The 21,438-nt window shown below is 31.7% G+C and overlaps 2 protein-coding genes across 2 annotated transcripts in view; both read right to left on the bottom strand.

Moving 5' to 3' along the window:
- LOC142326949 (dynein beta chain, ciliary-like) overlaps window positions 1-10,794 on the bottom strand; it is a 235,359-nt gene extending 224,565 nt beyond the window's left edge. Inside the window, exons 1-3 of the mRNA XM_075369680.1 lie at window positions 10,686-10,794; window positions 6,225-6,364; window positions 2,946-3,208 (exon numbers count right to left, since the gene is read on the bottom strand). Of these exons, the coding sequence (XP_075225795.1) occupies window positions 2,946-3,208; window positions 6,225-6,364; window positions 10,686-10,726 (444 nt within the window). The 5' untranslated portion in view covers window positions 10,727-10,794. The remainder of the gene's footprint in view (window positions 1-2,945; window positions 3,209-6,224; window positions 6,365-10,685) is intronic.
- Window positions 10,795-10,807: 13 nt separating this feature from the next.
- Window positions 10,808-21,438, bottom strand: part of LOC142326948 (dynein beta chain, ciliary-like) — a 35,083-nt gene continuing 24,452 nt past the window's right edge. Inside the window, exons 6-7 of the mRNA XM_075369679.1 lie at window positions 13,662-13,790; window positions 10,808-10,924 (exon numbers count right to left, since the gene is read on the bottom strand). Coding sequence (XP_075225794.1) covers window positions 10,808-10,924; window positions 13,662-13,790 — 246 coding nt within the window. The remainder of the gene's footprint in view (window positions 10,925-13,661; window positions 13,791-21,438) is intronic.

Raw genomic sequence — 21,438 nt, 5'->3', positions numbered from 1 at the left:
ATTGAGAACTAAAAACTAGGGTGTGGGTATTTACCCTAACCAAAATGGCTTCTATAAGGAGAAGTCGACCACCTAAGCGATCTCAAGAGTGATAAACTGGGCTGCAAAAGAGAGAGAGAGAGAGCACATGGAGAACGAGGAATATACTGACAATAATTTTGCTAGATGTAAAGAATGCATTCAATTCCATACCATGGGGTTCCATTATGGAGTCACTGAGAGAGAAAGGTATTAGTAATTACCTGTGCAGGTAGGTCGGAGATTATCTAAAGGATAGGTGGTCCACAGCTGATACATAACAAGGTGGCTACCAGTTTCAGCTATTTGGAGGTGTTCTGCAGGGGTTGGTGCTGGGGCTCCTGCTTTGGAATGTGGTTTATGATGGTTTGTTGAACCTGCGTCTGCCAGCACGGACTGAGACCATTGCATACACCGATGGCCTTGTCAGCGGAAGGATAGAAGAGGAAATACAGGCAATGGGCAATACTGCATTATCTTTAATGGACGAGTGGATGCAAACCACATGGGCTGAAACTGACGGTTAACAAATGTAAGTTCATAACCCTAACTGGGAGACACAAGATGATAGAACTGAGAATCGGTGACCAGCTGTTGCATCAGAGGGATAAGGTCAAATACCTTATCGTAATAATGGATATAGCATGCAGATTTGGTGAAAATGTTACAGAAGTTTGTAATAAGGCGGAAAGGTTAGTGAATGCCTTAAATAGACTTATGTTTTCCCAGGTTGCTCCTGGCTCTGTCAAACGAAGGGTAATCATGTCGGCCATAGCCTCAATTCTTTTGTATGTGGCGCCGGACTTTTGTATGTATTGCCGGGCAGGGCAATTAACATCCAGTGAAATTTCGACAGACTTCAGAGGGTCCACTGGAGAGCATTACTAGGAGTTGTTACGGGTGGTAGGACACTTTCATGCAATGCTGCATGCGTTCTTTCTGGGACTTGCTCATCTCAGAGAGAAAGGAGCAGTTTGCGGGAGTGAGTAAGGCAGACGCCAGATTGTCTGTTATTCGACGATGGAGTGGAGCAGAAGGGCTACTGTTTAAGCAAGCTGGACCAGAGGACTTATCCCTGACCTGGGGAAATGGTTCGCTAGGGAACACGGTGAATTAAATTACCATATGTCACAGGTCATGTCAGGACAAGGCAATTTCAAGGGGTACCTGTATAGAATAGGCAGAAGGGAATTGCCAATGTGCATGTACTCAGCAAGATTCAGTGAAGCACATCGTGATCCATTGCCAGAAATGGCAAAACTCTGGGGTCAGGGCTGGAGTCGCTGACCTAACACCAGAAGAACTAGTAGATTATATGCTGGCTTCAGCGGCAAACTGGAGAGCCGTCAAAGGTTTGGCGAGGATGATTTTAAGTGGAAAAGATGACGAAGGATGTCAAAAGGGATTTTGGTTTAGGGCAGGGCGAACAGCCCCGGCTAGAAGAGCCGGCAGGCAGGCTGAGGTGTCTCGACTCCAACAATCAGCTGGGGACTCCAGCGTCTGCAGGCTGGGGAATCAAAAGATCGAGACCCGGCTGCTGGGTGGGTCCCAGGAACGACATAATTGGGTCTGGTTCCCCCTTCCTAGTAGTTAGAGACAGGCGAAAAAATGTACAGACCGAGTCCTTGGGAGGGCCCAGGTATGATGCAGTCGAACCTGGTTAACCCCTCCCTGATGATCTGAGGCAGGATCACAAAAGATCCAACCAGCGAGCTGAACTGGAGCCTTGTTTGAGTTTGAAGGAAACTCCCCTGGACTGAGCTTTACTTCATTGTATGCCTGGCCCAGGAGAGCTGGGAAAAAAAGGTTGGAAAATCTGTTTCCTGGGTCATTATACAAATATATTACAGACAAAGGTTTTTACCATTAATATCTCTGCTTAGGAAAATTTTCTTCAGTGAAATCCAGATTCAGATTTAAATTACGCTCACACCAGTCAAAGGAATAATATGAAAAAAATTTCTCAAACTTGCTGATATAACTAAGGGCTGGTTGATGTTACTTAGCTGCAATTTGTAAAAATCAATCAGACATAGAATTAACCAGTTCATTAGATAGCTATGGATTATTCTCTCATGATTCTGTTTAATTTTCGTTCTCATAATGGCTGACAAAATAGGCACACCTATTAATTGTTAGGTTTGGTTTGTGATTCAATTTCTCATTGCCAAAGATCTTAATGCTACCAAAATATATTGTGAACCACATGAATTTACAGGCCTACAGTAATGAATGAAGGAAAGAGAAGTTATGAGAATAATGAAGACAACATAAATCTTCATAATGAATAAGGAAATTATAGGCCTAACATTTGAATATATTTAACAACGATATTCATAACATAACATTATTGAAAATGTGAATAAAAAACTTAAATTACAACTCCATTTCAGGAATAGTGTTCTGTGTTATGGAATTTTCCAACACTTCACATATCATAATGTACATAATATAGTTACTAAAAAACCAGGTTATCATAATTTGCTTTAAGCAAAATGAGTGATACTTGTATACAGAAATGGCAACACATGAAAGTCATCAAAAGATGTTAACTGCAAGTACACTTTTGAACCAATGTGAGAGAAAGGAAAATAAATATTTCTTCCACTACAAATGATGATGGAGGAAATTATTATGTATAAACTCTACCAATGGTTTGGATCTTAACACAAGGAACATGAAAAGATAACTGGTAATTTAACTGGTTGGGATTCCAGGTTGTAGATTTTTAAACAGAAAGCTATAAAATAGGTTGTTTCTAAGATGGAAAGTACTTAAAAAAACAGTGACTATGAAAATGTTTTCTACTTAATGGTAATTTTTTAAATACTAAAAGCAAACACTATTTTGATCTTACATATCATACTCAAAATAAACTAAAGATTAAAAATAATGATAAAAAACAAAAATAATTGTAAAGGTAATACCTTAAATATAGCCTCTAGATTACAGCACTCATCAAAAGCAATTGTAGCAATAGCTGCCATACGTCGATCCAAATCAATTATTTTATCAACAAATTGTTTATAATCATCAATAAATGATGGATCTTCAGGATCAGCTGGATCATATGTCACACTTTGAAGAACACCAAAAGCCATAGAAAATTCATCAAATATATTTGAAACTTTTACCCCCAAAATTCGTCCACTTAAACCACCAATTTCCACTTTTTCTAATTTTAAATACTCTAAAACTATTTGGAAAAATTCCTGTAAATATAAAATGCAATCAGTATGTACAAATCAAAGATTTAATCGAAAGTTAAAAGTTGATTAAGATTTAAAAATTAATCAAGTAACACAAAAGCAAAGCTTTGCAATTTAATTCTGATGACATACAGCAGATCATGCTGCTATGTCTGACATTAACTAGTTACAACAATGAAACAAATTATTTGGAAAAAAATTGTTGTTCATAAACAATAAATTAAGAATACAAATTACGATAAAAAATATAATCTGATAAATCATATTTTCAGAAAATAATAATCGTCAAAGAGGCCACTCATTTTTGATATTACACATCAATGTAAATCTCATTTCTTCCAGTTTTTATAGGAATTATTTAATCAAAATCATTTCAATTGTACTAAAATTTACTGTTTTCATAACTTTTTAGTGTGTTGCAATTAACTATATAAAATTACTTCTAATTAAACAGACTAGACCCCTTCTTTTTTTTTTGATTTGCCAAAAGTAGTTCTTGTGAACATCACTATTTTTTATATTACATTTTAGATGGTCTGTATAAATATATAAGTATTGTACAAAAATGTAATGTACAAATAATATTAAAATATTCCTTAAAATATCTCTCTAATAGTTCCATTCTAAATAAAAAGCTCATTCAAGGGCATTTTTGTTGCCTTTTCCCATATTAAAATTCCATAATGAGAGCTGAAAACAGCACATCATAATTTACATCTATTAAGAGTTTTATTACCAAGAATTCTCATCAAATAAATGCCTCAACTTGGGTTCTAACCATATCAATATCCTAATCTTGGTTCAATTTAATATTTCAGAACCCAACTTATATAATAGTAACAATGCTGTATAAATTTTAATTCTGATGCATTAATTAAAAACTTGAAAAAAATGTAAATAAATATGAGAGCTTAAAGTAACTTCTGATTCATTATTAAAAAAAAAAAAGCCAACTGATAAAAAAACAATTTATTATATACATCTTTTAGCTACTTTTCTACATAACTGGCATCCAAATTAAAGACACTTCTCATATCTGTAAATAAGTTTTTGAATACCCTCATCATAAAACTCTGCCACCTGTGAATTAAACTGGGTAATAACACTGTTTTTCAGCTCCTCATCACTTTCAAAACGCTACATCACTAACCATTTCTTCATTTTCACAAAAAGGTGATAATTACTGGGAGCCAAATCACGGCTGTATGAAGGATGGTTAAACAACTCCCATTTGAAACTATTGATCTGGTGTTGTCATGCAAGACAAGTTTTTTGCATGAAGGAAACAGATGATAGCACGCACTTCATAGTTGGCAGGAGTTTCTACGACGGCAGCCATTACAAATGAATTTTATAGGAACAAACAAGTGAGCAATATTTTCAAAATCATGACTAGAACCGCACTGAACCAGCCTATTCAACTGTGCTAAGATAAAATTGTTACCCGCAATCCTTCGTATAATACAGAGGACTAGAAGTTAATTTCCGAATAGCTCTTGTATTATAATGTGTGTACAACTAGCAAAATCTACTGAAGATTTAAGCAGCAAATATTAAAGATATAGTCATCAAAATCTACTATAGTTACATTGATGAAAATTTGTATACATATACTAAAAAAATTCAATGTTATTCTATTTTAACCCTTAAATTCAAAATTTCAAAACATTCTTTCTCTGCAACAGATAAAGATATCAATTTGATTTTTGCTGCACCACTAGGAAGTGACCATACTTCATTTCTTCTCATTTTAAAAATTTAAAAGATTTTTATTTCATGTATTTAGGCAAGTAAACGGAGGCAGGTGCAGCCAGCCATTCACATCGCACATACAGTAACAGTAATAGTTGATGGTAGCTTTGTTGGCTGAGTCACTATGCCATACACTGTTGCACCCCTTAAAAAAACAAAATTTGAAAAAACCCGAAAGTGGTTTATGATACTTACCTGAAGAGTACTTGCAAGCCCAAATTGAGTAAATATCTTGTATAGCATAGTCGGCAATGGGGAAAATTTACAATCAAGAATTGTTTACCTTTCTTTTTCATCCCTTTCAAGGTCAAATTTTGAAATTCTAGAAATTGGTTTTTAGATATTCACATGAAGATTACACAAAAAATCAAATACCTGTACAAAGGACAGGTAACCCCAGCTACAGCTATTATTTTTAAGATGGAAGCAGACTATTTTGAAACCTGCATTCTTCAGATCAGTTATGTGTCCTGTACTGACAAAACTGTTCTGAAGAAATTACAATCCACTGATTATTTTTCATTTATCATTATATTTCTCACAAGCATGAGTTTCACAAGGGATCCAGGGGTCAGAGCCCCCTGGCTAGACAGAAAGGATGAGTGAAGCAAGCCCTGATTAGCTATGTATAATATACATATGTAATAAAATATAAAGAATATATTGGCTTGAGTACAAAACCATGTTCTAATATTAACATATAGCATAAAGCATAAGGATTCTATAAGGCTATGGAATAAATCTACCTATTGTTTTAAATGACCATCTATCACCACCTGGCTAATATTTTATTTCTGTGCATTGAGTTGGATCAGAAAGATATGTTAATAGATTTAGGAATCACCATACATTTAAATAATCTTAAAAATAAAGAATCTTTAAAAAAAACAGGATGACATAGGTATGATTAACTAATTGCAGTTAACAAGTTAAAGTCTATTTCTTAAAAAAAGATAAAAATCAATAAGAAAAGAAGTGTATTTTAAATCATTCAACATTGCTTCCAACACAATATCATTTCATTACACTTCCCAAACTGTCTTGATAAATAATTTATGCATAATTACATGAAAATAAAATCAAATTGACTTCAGTCACATTTTTGTAGGACTTAAAAATAGATTGAACATTAAAGACAAATAATAGCAACACATCATTACACTATTAGTAAGTAACATGCAGGAATTATAAAACAAAATTTACTGTGAAAACGACATAAAAGTAATAAAATAAAAAAGTAAAAACTTACATCAATGACTTCTAAACGTTGCAGATAAACATCTAACCGACCAAATATTAAAATGGAATGAAATAGCCAAGGCACTGGTTCAACATCAGGTGGAAATAATGTTACGAGATGGGTCCGACAACTTTCAAAGAGCAATCTACAGGGACAATAAGATTTTAACATACCAATTAAAAATAGGGTCCATAAAATCTTAACATACAAATTAAAAAACTAAGTAAGAACGGAACAGCCAAATAAATAACACTATTTAATAATAAAATTAAAAACTTTCTTCCACAGTCTCAGCACAACTTGTACACTCTGACTGAGAATAGTAGAAAATAATTTTCATTTCCAGCTATTTTTTTCAGCTTCCCGTCACTTTACTTCAATTGTGTCAGTTTAGTCAATTATTATTTAACAGTGTAATAATTTCAACTTTTTATTGTTTACATTATCTGATGTAACAGAATTATTTTTTTAAACTCTTTTACAGAAAACAAGAGAAAGAGCTATTATTTCAGATAATTTAGAAATCATTATGAGGGTTGTCTGAAACGTTTTGAACTTCAACATGAAGATGGCAGCACTCATCAACAAAAGTTAGGGAATGTATTTGCGCATGTGTTGAAAGCACCTATCTCTATATAACTAGATAAGGGTGTTCAGTTTCATGTCCTCCTTATTAATGGTAAATAAACTATCTAACTGTTTCTACTTACTTTAATTACTTATTTAAAATTACTTACTTAAATTTGTTATTCTAGTTGAGTTCAAACAGCTGTTTTTTATGATATATTCTTTTCTTTTAACTGTATTATTAGTCTAAATCAATCACTAAAGGATGTAACTTAAACATTATACTAATTATAAATAAATACGTTAATTATATATAATTTTCTTTAAACATTAATATTCTACACATACACCATTTTAAATTTACAATGCGAGATAATTTACTAATGATATAATATTTAAATAAGTGACAATATATCTAAATGTGTAATAAATTAAGTACAAATAAAACATATATTGATCAGATTAACAAGGACTTTATAAGGATATTAATGATCCAGTGGCATAATTTCCAAATAATGAAATGTGCACGGTTATTCAAACCATTTTTTTTTTTTTTTTTTTTTTGGTACTCCAGACCAGATACGTAAAGATTTGATGATTTATTATGGCACTCTTCAGTCAAAGACAATCCAGGTTATACGTTACAAATCTTTCAACATATCAATTTATGGTTAATCATAGAGGAGTTATTAAAGTTGCCAATTATTCAAATGAAACACAGCCTCTAACAACTTATTTCTTCATTATCATCAAGTCATCTCATTTAATTATTTCTTAGTTAATTCATATTTATATTTAACATTGTTAAGATTGTTAATTCATAATGAACGGAGAACAATTAAGACAGAGAGGATCAATTAAATCTTCTATAACAAGAATCTGTACATTTATTGAAAAATAAATGTCACAAGTTTATATTCATCTTTTACAAATTAAACTAAGAAACCTTCAAGAGTTGCAAGGCAAATATGATGCCATTCAAATGCAACTTGAAATGGAAGATGAGGATATTTGTTCAGATCGTGTACAGGTTGAAGATGATTTATGCAGTTTTGAATGTAAATTACAATGTTTAATAGATAATATTATTAAGCAAATGACAAGTGATCAGGTAGTCAATTTAGTTACAGTAACTAAGCAAATGCAACTACAACCGATTAATTTACCATTTTTCAGAGGTAATGTTCTTGACTGGCAACTTTACTATAGCTTATTTAGCAATTTAGTACATAATAGAAACTATTTTACAAAAACTCCACTATCTACATACCTTAACTGAATGACAAAGTGTTAGGTATTATTAAAGATTTACCAATTACGAATGAAAATTATACAATTGCACTAGGTCTTTTAAAAAGACGTTTTGACAATATAAGTATTTAATTGCATCTCATAATGTAGATCATATTTTAAAACTAAATTCTATAAGGAGAGAATATCTTTGAATAATTTATCCAAATTTATTATCGACGTATCTTCATGTCAATGCTCTTCAAGCAATGCTTGAACCAATCAATACATATGAATTTATTGTAACATCAAAGTTTGATTACAATACCTCCAAATTATGGAAGGATAAACTTTCAATTCAAAGGTTTCACACCTTCAAAGATTTCATAGAATTCCTTGAAAATGAAAGATGCTTGAAAATATTAATGCAAATAAATCAAACCATCTAGACATCTTAAAACATAAATCCAAGGGACGATACAACAATGGAATTAAATTCTACACTAAACGTTTTAACGTAAATGCTAAAAAGCAGTAAAAGGCAAATAATTTTAGCTGCAATCCAAAATTTAATTACAAGCAATGTCTAATTTGTAATTCTAATCATTATTTACATTGTTGCTACGAATATTTTAATTTTTCTGTTGACCAATCAACATCAACGGAAAGAATTTCTGGAACATCACAATTGTTGTTTCAATTGTTTAGGAAAAGGTCATTCAGTTGATGAATGTTATTCTACTAGTGTATGTGAGATTGGTTCTCAAAAACATAATATTCTTATTCATATAAATAATATTAATTCTAAATTAAAAGACAATAAGCCTGAAAGTAATAATCATTCATCATTTAAACTGCAATCAAACAAAACATAATTTTATCTACCGCATTATGTATTACCAATATGTAATGATGCATATTACAAATACTTGACCCATGCATGTAAAGTTTTACTAGACTAGTAGTCAAGCGAATTTTTGTACTCATAAATTCGTACGAAGGTTTAGAACTTTCATTTATAAAAAATTATATTCCTATTTTGGTAATAAATAATACACATTCTCATTCTCAATATAGTGTTGTATTGACATTAAAATGTCAATACAACATTTTTCCAATGAAAAGTTCAAACATTCTTGAACTTTTCATTCCAATTGCAATGTGCTATTTTAATAGAAATAACAAATAGCTTACCAAATGTACCTTTAATATTTCATTGCATCTTTCATTTCTCAGAAAGATTCTACAAATCTTTCGACTGCACTTTAGAACGTCTGGAAAATTGAGGAAATTAATACTGATATTCCATTTAATGAAAGTTCTATTTGCGAAAAACATTTTCAACTCAATTTTACTCAAACAATCAAAGCAGATTTGTAGTGGAATTAAACCCAATAATATAAGGTTAGGTGATTCTTTCGTAAATCCAAAGCATAGATTTTTATTGTCCGAAAGAGAGCTAAAAAATTATTCCAATCTTAAATGTGACTACTCCACTTTTATATAAGTATATTTGGACTTGTCACATGTCATTACTTAACTCTGATGATTTGTTAATAGACAAATCAAATGTGTGTTATTTACCCCATTATCGGGTATTTAAATCTGTTTTCGACGGTTCAACTAAAACCACTAAGAGTTTATCTGTTAACGATACTCTACTAGTTGGACCTGTTGTCCAACAAGATTTATTTTCTATATTGTTAAGATTGCGAATTCATAATTATGTCATTACCTCAGACATAAAAAAGATGTATCGACAAATACTAGTTAAATCCAGTGATACTATTTTACGTTTTCTTTGGCGTAATTCTCCAAAGCAAGAGATAAAACATTATGCATTACGAACCGAACTCATTCAAATATCAACTGAAAATTAAAATAATTTTCCACAAGCGTCTAAAGCTATCAAAAATGATTTCTACGTGAATGATCTCATTACCGGTTCAGGCAACCTAAATTAAGTTATTCAACTAAAGGACAATATCTCCAAATTATTACAACAGTATGGTTTTTCACTTCACACAATGTATTATAATTGCAGTATTTCTACGTCTAATCATACATAATTCATCCATACAATCTAAACAAGAACACAACATACGTACGTACTCATCATACGAGTTCTATGAAACAACAATTCAGATACACCAAATTTTCAAATCACTCATTCTAATAATTCTAAAATTTATACCAAAGTAATATTCTCTCAGTCATAAGTTGTCTATGATCCTTTAGGATTCATTGGCCCTATTCTATTTTTATACAAACAGTTTATGCAGTCATTATGGCAATTCAAAATTGACTGGGGCGAAATGTTATCCAAATCATTAATATACACTGGGTTTCATTGTACAATCAATTACATTTAATTGGGTCACTCAAAATAAGTAGATCCATTAATCCTAATAATAATATAGTAAAATTCATGCAATTCAGTTGCATGGATTTTCTGATGCCTCTATTAAGGGCTATGGTTGTTGCCTTTATATACGCACCTTATTCGCCAACCATATAATTACATATAATCTACTATTCTAAATCAAAACTAGCCCCCTTTAAACAAATCACATTACACAGAGTTGAACTCTATAGTTGTTTACTAATTAAGCGTTTATTCGTGAAGGTATCAAATACGTTAAAGATACAATTTGGCAAGATACACTTACACACGGATTACGTAATAACACTTTGCTGGATTCACGGCCATTCTTTGAGTTGGAAAGTATTTATAAGTAATACAGTTTCTGAAATTCAGCAAAACACAAAACACTTCAATTACCAATTGGCATTACATCAAATCCTCTGATAATCCAGCAGACGTACTGTCTAGAGGTTGATCACCAAGCAAATTACTTGATATGTCACTGTGGTGGCATGATCCTCCGTGACTATTATAATCTTCCCGCTAACCGAAGGATCATAGTATTCCGTTTAATGATGGTAATTTATCTTTAGATGCTTTATTACGAACATTCATACCTTCTGTTTCAGCTTCATTCACAATATTAAATCAAATCCGTCTGAACGTAACTTTGGTACTCTAACCACTAAGGAATTAAATCATACTCTTTACTTTTTTATATGTCAATCATAATCCATGTATTTTCAATAATGAGATAAAGAATCTTAAAAATAAGCAAGTTATTGATAAACAAAATAAGCTTAGTTCTGTAGATCTATTCTTGGATGATTTAGGTCTATCAATGTTCTCTCCTACAATATCACGTTAAACATCATATCATTTTACAACCTAGTGCGAACATTACGAAATTTATCAACAAACACTTAAGACTCTTACACTCTGGTGTACAATTAACACATCATTCGTTGCAACAGAGGTACTGGATAATAAATGTAAAAATAATCATTTCGTCATTAACTCGTAAGTGTTTAACTTGCTTTAGGTTTAATGCACAATCCCAACAATTTGGTCAGTTACCACCTGTTGATTCCTTCTCAAACATTCTCTTCTTGCACAGCAGATTATTCTGGCCTAATTATAATTCAGAGATCTAAAACACTGAGTAAAGCTTATATCGCTTTTTATATGTTTATCCACTAAAGCTAAATAGAGTTAGTTTTTGATTTGACCTCACAATCGTTTATTTGCACCTTCAAAAGATTCAATTCACGCAGAGTTTCAAATTCACGCAGTTTCAATTCAGAGATTCAATTCATTGCTCAAATATTTTCTGATAACAGTGCCAACTTTCATTCTGCGAAAAATATTTTGTACAATTTGTACCAATTTTTAAATTTAGTCAAATTTAAAACAAATACTCAAGCTTTTTCTACATCACAAGAGATTACTACTTACTTGGTCATTTATTTCTACTTAATCTCCCCATTTTGGTGGTTTATGGGAAAGTGCAATCAAAAGTATATCTCATGTAATAGGAAAAAATTCTCAACTTTGATAAATTTTATACAGTATTGACACAAATTGAGGCCTATTTCAACTCGCCCTATTTTTGCTATTTCCACAAACCATAGAGATCCAGTACCACTTTTACCAGAAAATTTTCTTATTGGATGTCCTCTCACATCTTTATCTGAACCAAATTATCAAAGGGTTGAAATTACACGATTAGGTCGATCGATGGCAACTACCCAAAAAATTTATGCAATCCATTTGGAGACGATGGTCAAAGAACTATCTGCATTATCTTCAACAATGCAACAAATGGTGTTTCCCACACGTAACCTTTCGGTTGGAGATCTAGTTCTGATCACTAACAAAAATATTTCACCCGTGTATTAGAAGCATGGAGATGTAACCTAGGTTTATCCGGGTTCTGACAATTTAGTCAGTTATACATAAATTATGTTTTTTTACCAACTTTTAAAGATTGACATAAATTTTATTATTTATGATTTAATCTGTTGATTAATGTATTGTTACAAGCTAAATGCCTATTAATGTAATTATTACATCACGTTCATATTGTGCTACTTTTTTAAACGATTTACAGACTAGCTATTATACTACATACATGTACAAACATGCATACATATATACAAACATGTACATATATACAACATATACATATATTCATGTTTGTAGAGGATTGCCAATCCAATCAGAATAGATTTCCTGATATTTATGTATTGTTATTTATTATAGCGTAATAGATTTTCCATTATTTATTTATTATATGAAATATTCATTCATTATTAACACTAAATCTTTGGAATGAGATGCTAAAATTTCAGCCATTTTGGACGCTCGTTATTGTTTCAAAATCGTTTGGGTCATTGTGAGTGTATTTGTGAAAATGGAAAAAATCAAATATCGTGCCGTGATTAAATACTTGAATTTGAAAGGCAATACGCCTACTCAAATTAAAACAGAGTTGAGCGCTGTTTATGGAAACTATATCCCATCATTTGCCACTGTGAAAAGATGGGTAGCTGAATTTAAACTTAGTCATACCAGCTTGATTGATAATGAGCGTTTGGGATGGCGAAAAACTGCAATCGCCACCAATATCATCAAAAAAATTCAACAAATGGTACTGGACGACAGATGAATTAAGGTTAGAGAGATAGCAGAGCCTATGGGCAAATCGAAAGAACGTGTTTGTCATATGTTAAATGAAGAATTGGATTATGCATAAGCTATCCGTGCGTTGGGTGCAGTGTTTATTGACTTTTGACTAAAAACATATTCGAATGAACAAAAACTACGTCTTTCTATGTTAGGCTCCAAACTTTTCAGATAACCTAGGTAAATGATTAAAATAATAACATTAAACAATATTACTCGATTCATTTTTGAGAAAGATCATTGGTGTCATACATATATATATAGCTGATAATGTATTTTAGTTACAACCAAAGAATGAGTAAAGTAATTTACTTACCTCCTCCAACAAAAATGTAGGGAAATTTATTATTTAAAAAAAAATTATTTCTATCTCTAAGTCAACGAAATTCTAAGATTAGATAAGTTAGTAAAAAATTTTCTTAACTGAAATCTAGGACAAATATATTTCACTCAGTGTCTTGTTTACACAATTAATAAATAATAAGACGCCAAAAACATTTTACTAAAATATAAAATTAAACTAAAGTATTCTCAAAGTAACTTCTGATTGTAAATGTTAAAAAACTCAACTTAAAAATAAGAGCATAAAACAAACAATCTTAACAAGAGAACAGAATAAAGCATACTTGAAATCCTTCAGAACAGTAATAACAGTTTTTAAGCGAGGAATCATTTCATCAATATCTCCTTGAAATATGGACGAAGGATCCAAATATTTGTTTGCCTGTAGAAAAAAACATAAGGTTAATTTCTTAAACATAGTTACAACTATCTTTTTTTATAACAATTTACTATTCTTTTTTCATGAAAAACAAGTAAAATTATACCTTAATTATGTAATTTATGCATAATTAACAACACCTTACACATATAATATCTTACTAATAAAATATTTTAAAGTTTTGTTTGTTAATCACACAAAAACTATTGCACTGATTTCAATTTTTTTTTTTTATTTAATTTCTTTTCATATAGAAACAGCCACAAAAAATAAAAAAAACAATTTCAAGCATTTTTGAAAATTTTTGTAAAATGAAGAAATGATGCAATTTTTACTTTCTAGTCTAGTGTTCCTCCTCTATGAATCATGAGACCTTGCCGTTGGTGAGGGGGCTTGAGTGCTCAGGGATACAGAGTAGCTGGACCGAAGGTGCAACCATATCGGAGAGGTATCTGTTGAGAGCCAGACTAAGGAATGATTCCTGAAAGAGGGCAGCAGCTCTTTCAGTAGTTGTTAGGGGCGTGAGTCAGGACGACTTAAACGGCCGTATCAACATCACTCAGTCCTCTGAGTACTGTGCAGCTGAAAGCAATGGAAAACTACAGCTGCTTTTTTTCCAAGAAAATGTGGCTCCCTGCATTTTCACATAGCAATAATGGAGGCGCCTTCCTTGGTAAAATATTCCAGAGGTAAAATAGTCCCCCGTTCGGATCTCCGGGTGGGGACTACTAAGGAAGGGGTCACCAGAAAATTAAAAAATAACATTCTACGAGTCGGAGCGTGGAATGTTAGAAGCTTGAAAAAGGTTGGTAGGCTAGAGAATTTAAAAAGGGAAATGGGTAGGACAAATGTGGATATAGTAGGAATTAGTGAGGTTCGGTGGGAAGAGGAAGGCGACTTTTGGTCAGGTGATTTTAGAGTAATTAACTCAGCGTCAAATAATGGGCAGGCAGGAGTAGGTTTCGTGATGAACAAGAAGATAGGGAGGAGAGTGGAGTATTTCAAAACGCATAGCGATAGAATCATTGTAATAAGGATAAAATCAAAACCTAAACCGACAACGATTGTTAACGTCTATATGCCTACAAGCGCCCATGATGATGATGAGGTAGAGTGTGTATACGAAGAGATTGATGAAGCAATTAAACACGTAAAAGGAGATGAAAATTTAATAATAGTTGGAGATTGGAATGCAAGCATTGGAAAAGGCAAGGAAGGAAATATAGTGGGTGAATACAGGCTGGGCAAAAGGAATGAAAGAGGGGACCGACTTATAGAATTTTGCACGAAGTATAATTTAGTAATTGCCAACACCCAATTTAAAAATCATAATAGAAGAATATACACTTGGAAAAAGCCAGGCGATATTGGAAGGTATCAGATAGATTATATCATGGTTAAGCAAAGATTTAGAAATCAACTCGTTGACTGCAAAACTTACCATGGAGCAGACATTGATAGCGACCATAATTTGGTGATAATGAAATGTAGATTGGGGTTTAAAAACCTGAAGAAAAGGTGTCAGATGAATCGGTGGAATTTAGAGAAGCTTGAGGAAGAGGAGGTAAAGAAGATTTTTGAGGAGGACATCGCAAGAGGTCTGAGTAAAAAAGATAAGGTAGAAAATGTAGAAGAAGAATGGGAGAATGTTAAAAAGGAAATTCTTAAATCAGCAGAAGCAAACTTAGGCGGAATAAAGAGAACCGGTAGAAAACCTTGGGTTTCAGACGATATATTGCAGCTGATGGATGAACGTAGAAAATATAAGAATGCTAGTGATGAAGAAAGTAAAAGGAACTATCGGAAATTAAGAAATGCTATAAACAGGAAGTGCAAACTGGTGAAAGAAGAGTGGATTAAAGAAAAGTGTTCAGAAGTGGAAAGAGAAATGAACATTGGTAAAATAGACGGAGCATACAGGAAAGTTAAGGAAAATTTTGGGGTACATAAATTAAAATCTAATAATGTGTTAAACAAAGATGGTACACCAATATATAATACGAAAGGTAAAGTCGATAGATGGGTGGAATATATTGAAGAGTTATACGGAGGAAATGAATTAGAAAATGGTGTTATAGAGGAAGAAGAGGAAGTTGAGGAGGATGAAATGGGAGAAACAATACTGAGATCTGAATTTAAGAGAGCATTAAAAGATTTAAATGGCAGAAAGGCTCCTGGAATAGACGGAATACCTGTAGAATTACTGCGCAGTGCAGGTAAGGAAGCGATTGATAGATTATACAAACTGGTGTGTAATATTTATGAAAATGGGGAATTTCCACCAGACTTCAAAAAAAGTGTTATAGTTATGATACCAAAGAAAGCAGGGGCAGATAAATGTGAAGAATACAGAACAATTAGTTTAACTAGTCATGCATCAAAAATCTTAACTAGAATTTTATACAGAAGAATTGAGAGGAGAGTGGAAGAAGTGTTAGGAGAAGACCAATTTGGTTTCAGGAAAAGTATAGTGACAAGGGAAGCAATTTTAGGCCTCAGATTAATAGTAGAAGGAAGATTAAAGAAAAACAAACCAACATACTTGGCGTTTATAGACCTAGAAAAGGCTTTCGATAATGTAGACTGGAATAAAATGTTCAGCATTTTAAAAAAATTAGGGTTCAAATACAGAGATAGAAGAACAATTGCTAACATGTACAGGAACCAAACAGCAACAATAACAATTGAAGAACATAAGAAAGAAGCTCTAATAAGAAAGGGAGTCCGACAAGGATGTTCCCTATCTCCGTTACTTTTTAATCTTTACATGGAACTAGCAGTTAATGATGTTAAAGAACAATTTAGATTCGGAGTAACAGTACAAGGTGAAAAGATAAAGATGCTACGATTTGCTGATGATATAGTAATTCTAGCCGAGAGTAAAAAGGATTTAGAAGAAACAATGAACAGCATAGATGAAGTCCTACGCAAGAACTATCGCTTGAAAATAAACAAGAACAAAACAAAAGTAATGAAATGTAGTAGAAATAACAAAGATGGACCGCTGAATGTGAAAATAGGAGGAGAAAAGATTATGGAGGTAGAAGAATTTTGTTATTTGGGAAGTAAAATTACTAAAGATGGACGAAGCAGGAGCGATATAAAATGCCGAATAGCACAAGCTAAACGAGCCTTCAGTAAGAAATATAATTTGTTTACATCAAAAATTAATTTAAATCTCAGGAAAAGATTTTTGAAAGTGTATGTTTGGAGTGTCGCTTTATATGGAAGTGAAACTTGGACAATCGGAGTATCTGAGAAGAAAAGATTAGAAGCTTTTGAAATGTGGTGCTATAGGAGAATGTTAAAAATCAGATGGGTGGATAAAGTGACAAATGAAGAGGTATTGCGGCAAATAGATGAAGAAAGAAGCATTTGGAAAAATATAGTTAAAAGAAGAGACAGACTTATAGGCCACATGCTAAGGCATCCTGGAATAGTCGCTTTAATATTGGAAGGACAGGTAGAAGGGAAAAATTGTGTAGGCAGGCCACGTTTGGAGTATGTAAAACAAATTGTTGGGGATGTAGGATGTAGAGGGTATACTGAAATGAAACGACTAGCACTAGATAGGGAATCTTGGAGAGCTGCATCAAACCAGTCAAATGACTGAAGACAAAAAAAAAAAAAAAAAAAAAGTCTAGTGTTACAGCAGAACTATTAACTGTAGAAGGGAAAGTATTGTAATTGATCCAATTTGGGCATATGCAGTTCTCACTAGATCTTGATGTTTTGACACCTAAGGAACCCAAATAACCAGATGGAAATTTTCCAAATGTTTGTATGTACAGGTTTGATGTCTCGCACCTTATGCCACCAGAACTACTGGACTGATTTTGACCAAACTTTGTCAAATTACTTCTGTGTATGGGGTAAATTTGTGAAATGTTTTTATTCAGCGAGTACTACACTGATTCTGATGATTTTTTTTTCTTTCGTTTTTTATTAAAAAGAACTTCTTTTTTTATAAGCTAAATTGTTACAGGTAACCACTAGTAGATAACCACTAGTTATACATAATTTTTGATGTATAGATTTTACAGACAATTAACAAATGAATCCAAAAACTTTTTATCTTTCACATAATAACATAAACATTACTACCAAAAATGTAATTAAGCTACCTTTTACCAGTACATACAACAGTAGTTCCTTTCAATATTATGTAGAATATTTCAATTTTTAAGAATAAAAATTTTACACTTATAAATAAGAAATATACTTTTTAATGCAAAATATTTTTAATAAATACTTACAAACAAAACAAACAAAAAATTATATTTCAATAAAAAAGTATAGTAGCGTGCAATTTAATCAAAACACAGGGTATTTTATGTTTATTTCTATGTTATGGCTACACTGCTTGAACACACCTATTCATTAAATTGTCTGTAACATGATGTTGTTCTTTGGTTATTCAGCAATTTTCATCTTTTGTTTTGTATGTCTTGAATGTTTACCATAAATGTATAATACAAATTTGTAACATAATATAAACATGTTCAACAAGGATTCAAAAACTGCTTTCTAATAAGACACAACAACAAATAGCTTTTGAATGTAGTGTTGGACTAGGGACTGAGAATCTATTTAAAACAATTCAAATAAACTGGTTCCTTTTCACCTTAAAGAAAAAGGCAAATGTAGCCATAAAAGTAAAAGTACTCCAAGACAGGATTGGTTATTAGTGAGAAAAAGTAGACTAGATCCAAGATTATCTGCTATGGACTTAAATAGAGAATTAGTGGCCAGTGGAACAGACTTGTATGACAACTGTTAGGTGCCAACTTCTTGCAGCTGGATGGAAAGCTTGTTGGCCAGCTAAAAGGCAGCTTTTAACCAGTAATGTGCAAATACAGACTCTTGTGAGCTATCAAATTAGTTGGACCGTAAAAGAATGAAAACATGTATGTTTTCCAACAAGTCACAATTTTCAGGGGCAACGACTTTCATACGTTAGAAAAGTATCAGATGAAAATACACCATTGGCTCATATCCAACAATCAGTTAAACATCCCCATAAAAGTGTTTTAGCGTTGTTTCACATTTGAAGTCCTTTGCTATTTACTTAATTACTTCCAGTAGTTGGTATACTGAAAAATAATGAATATATCAAGATTCTGAAGGAAAGAACTTCAAAAAAATTCCCATAAGACTACAGAGTAATTCAACAAGATTTGGCATCATTCCAAACTGCCAAAAAAATGGAAACGTTGCTAAAGAATGAAACATTAAAGTGCTTCCATGGTCAGGCAACTCCTCTGGCTTAAACCCAATTGAAAATCTTTGGGCAATAATAAAAAAATGACAAAAACAAACTGTACCATAAAAAGCTACCTCAATAAAGCAATAATATTGGTATAGTTTATAATGAATAAATCAAAAAAAATATGCAGTATACTTGTTGAATCATGCCAAATTGTGTACATGAAATGATTAAAAATAAAGGAGGACATATATTAATTACTAGGTATTCACAAATTGTGCAGGTATGATTTTTTTTCTAAATAAAGTTACTTTTTATTAAATAACATCTATGTTCAGATTAATTTGCATGCTACTCTATAATTTCAGTATCCCAGGAGATAGTAGACTTCAGAAAAAGAAACAAAGGTTTATTTATATGAACTAATAATTCTGTCTCAATGGTTATCAATCTCGCCTTTTCTAATAAATAAACAAGCAAGTAAATGTACTTGTACTTTTTCTATAACCTCAGAATAACATTAATGTTATTAAAATCATCACTAAAATCTTAGTAAAATTATAGTATTATGGTGATCCAATATAATAAATTTTACATAGTTCAGTACAAGCAACGTGCAGCTTTACATAAAAAAATTACATGTAAAAGCAGGTGACCTCACTAATAGGTCCACTTTCATACACCACTTCATTGAAACAAAATCACCACATGTAACTTAAACATAAAGTGCATGAAAATTACAAAAAAGGAGGCACACTTGAGAAATTCAAAATCTTTTTTAAAGTTTTTATCTTTCTTTTAAAGTTTTATTTTTAAGTTTTAATAAAGAACAAACATTATTTAAATCACTGACACTCGCTGATTTAAATAAACATTCTAACATTATTTAAATCACAAATGTCTTTGAAAAAAATTCTCATGACATTTCCAGTGAGCTTAAGGGTTTTTATAACTTTAATTTTAAATTAAAATATACTGCAGTTTATTTTTTAAATTGTTTAAATCTAAGAGAAATTCTTAATAAGAAACATAGTTTATGGAAGGTTTTCAACTTATACAAATATATGTTGCTGTATTTAGTGGCCACAAACATGTTATCTCTTTTAGGTACAGAGCTCTAAAAATTATTTTTACTCTATTGGTACAGAAATAAATATTACTAAAAAAAATTGGTTTGGTATATAGTTTATTTATATTTAGGAAACATGAAAACATTCATAAAACTTATTTCTAGGAATAATATTTACAAGTGGTGGTGCACTTTTTATACCACTGTACTTCAAATAATATGATTACAACCTTGGCAATAATTACTAATGCAAGTAATATTACTAATATTAGTAACTTATAATACTATATAAATTACTAATTGTATTATATTACTAACATATGTTTTACAATAATAAGAACTAATATTTACAAGGGGTTACGTTTATACCACTGAACTTCAAGTACTATGATAATCTTGGAAGCATGTTTTGCTCTTCCCTAAGCAAAGTGGTACATTACATATAAAACACATCCAAACAGTTCATACTTGATTTACTGCACTTGATACTGCACTTTGCACATCCTCTCCTTGTAGATCTTACTGATTGATGTGCAAAACTTTCCTTTCTTATATTTTTTGGAACACGGTTTTTTATTTGTACTGATGGACTAGACCCTATTTTGATTCTCATTTCCCTATTGAAATTGAATTTTTCCTACTTACAACAGCAGTTGTCTTCAGACTTTTTGATATTTCCCTTCTGAAGTTCTTCATAGATATTTTATCTGTTTGTGCAAAACAAATGCATTTACAATACAGTTCAATTAGATACCAAAAGAGATGATGCTACCATTTTTTATCCTTACCATCTACTTTGTATGTTCCCTTTGTTGGGACAAAATTATCGACACTGTTCATATTTTGATTATAATCAATTAATACTACTGAACAATTAATAATAATTTGAGTTCCATCTTTCAGCTTTCGCTTCATTTGTTTTATCTCTTCTGGTTTATGATAATTTGAAAGTAAATGCACTGCTCTGTTATCTTTCCATTTTAACATGGCCAACCCATGACTGCTTGTAGCCCAGTTGCAGTCTACTTGTTTCATGGACTTCTCACTTTCAATGTTGAAAGATTCTTGCAGTTTTCGTTGACTGTACACAACAATAAATACCATTGTTTTTCAAGTCAGTAAGTAAAGCTGGGCTAGTAAAATAATTATCAAATTAAATTCTATGGTTTTAATACTTTATTTCTTCAGTCATTGATTTAACAACAGTTCAGAATTGAAATTAAAAAAGTAAAATTTTTGTTTTGTTCAGCTTATTTATTTTCCTAATTATTATGGAGCTCTGCACCTGACAATTTTCTAATTGACAAATATAAACTTTAAAGTTTTATTTTTAAAATAGAGTAAAGTTTTGTTGTTTTTCTGACTATTCTATAATG

Source organism: Lycorma delicatula, chromosome 6 (genome assembly GCF_047948215.1).
Source record: "Lycorma delicatula isolate Av1 chromosome 6, ASM4794821v1, whole genome shotgun sequence".
NCBI classification, from domain to species: domain Eukaryota; kingdom Metazoa; phylum Arthropoda; class Insecta; order Hemiptera; family Fulgoridae; genus Lycorma; species Lycorma delicatula.
Note: the sequence above shows the minus strand (reverse complement) of the source record. Positions and strands in the feature narration are given on the sequence as shown.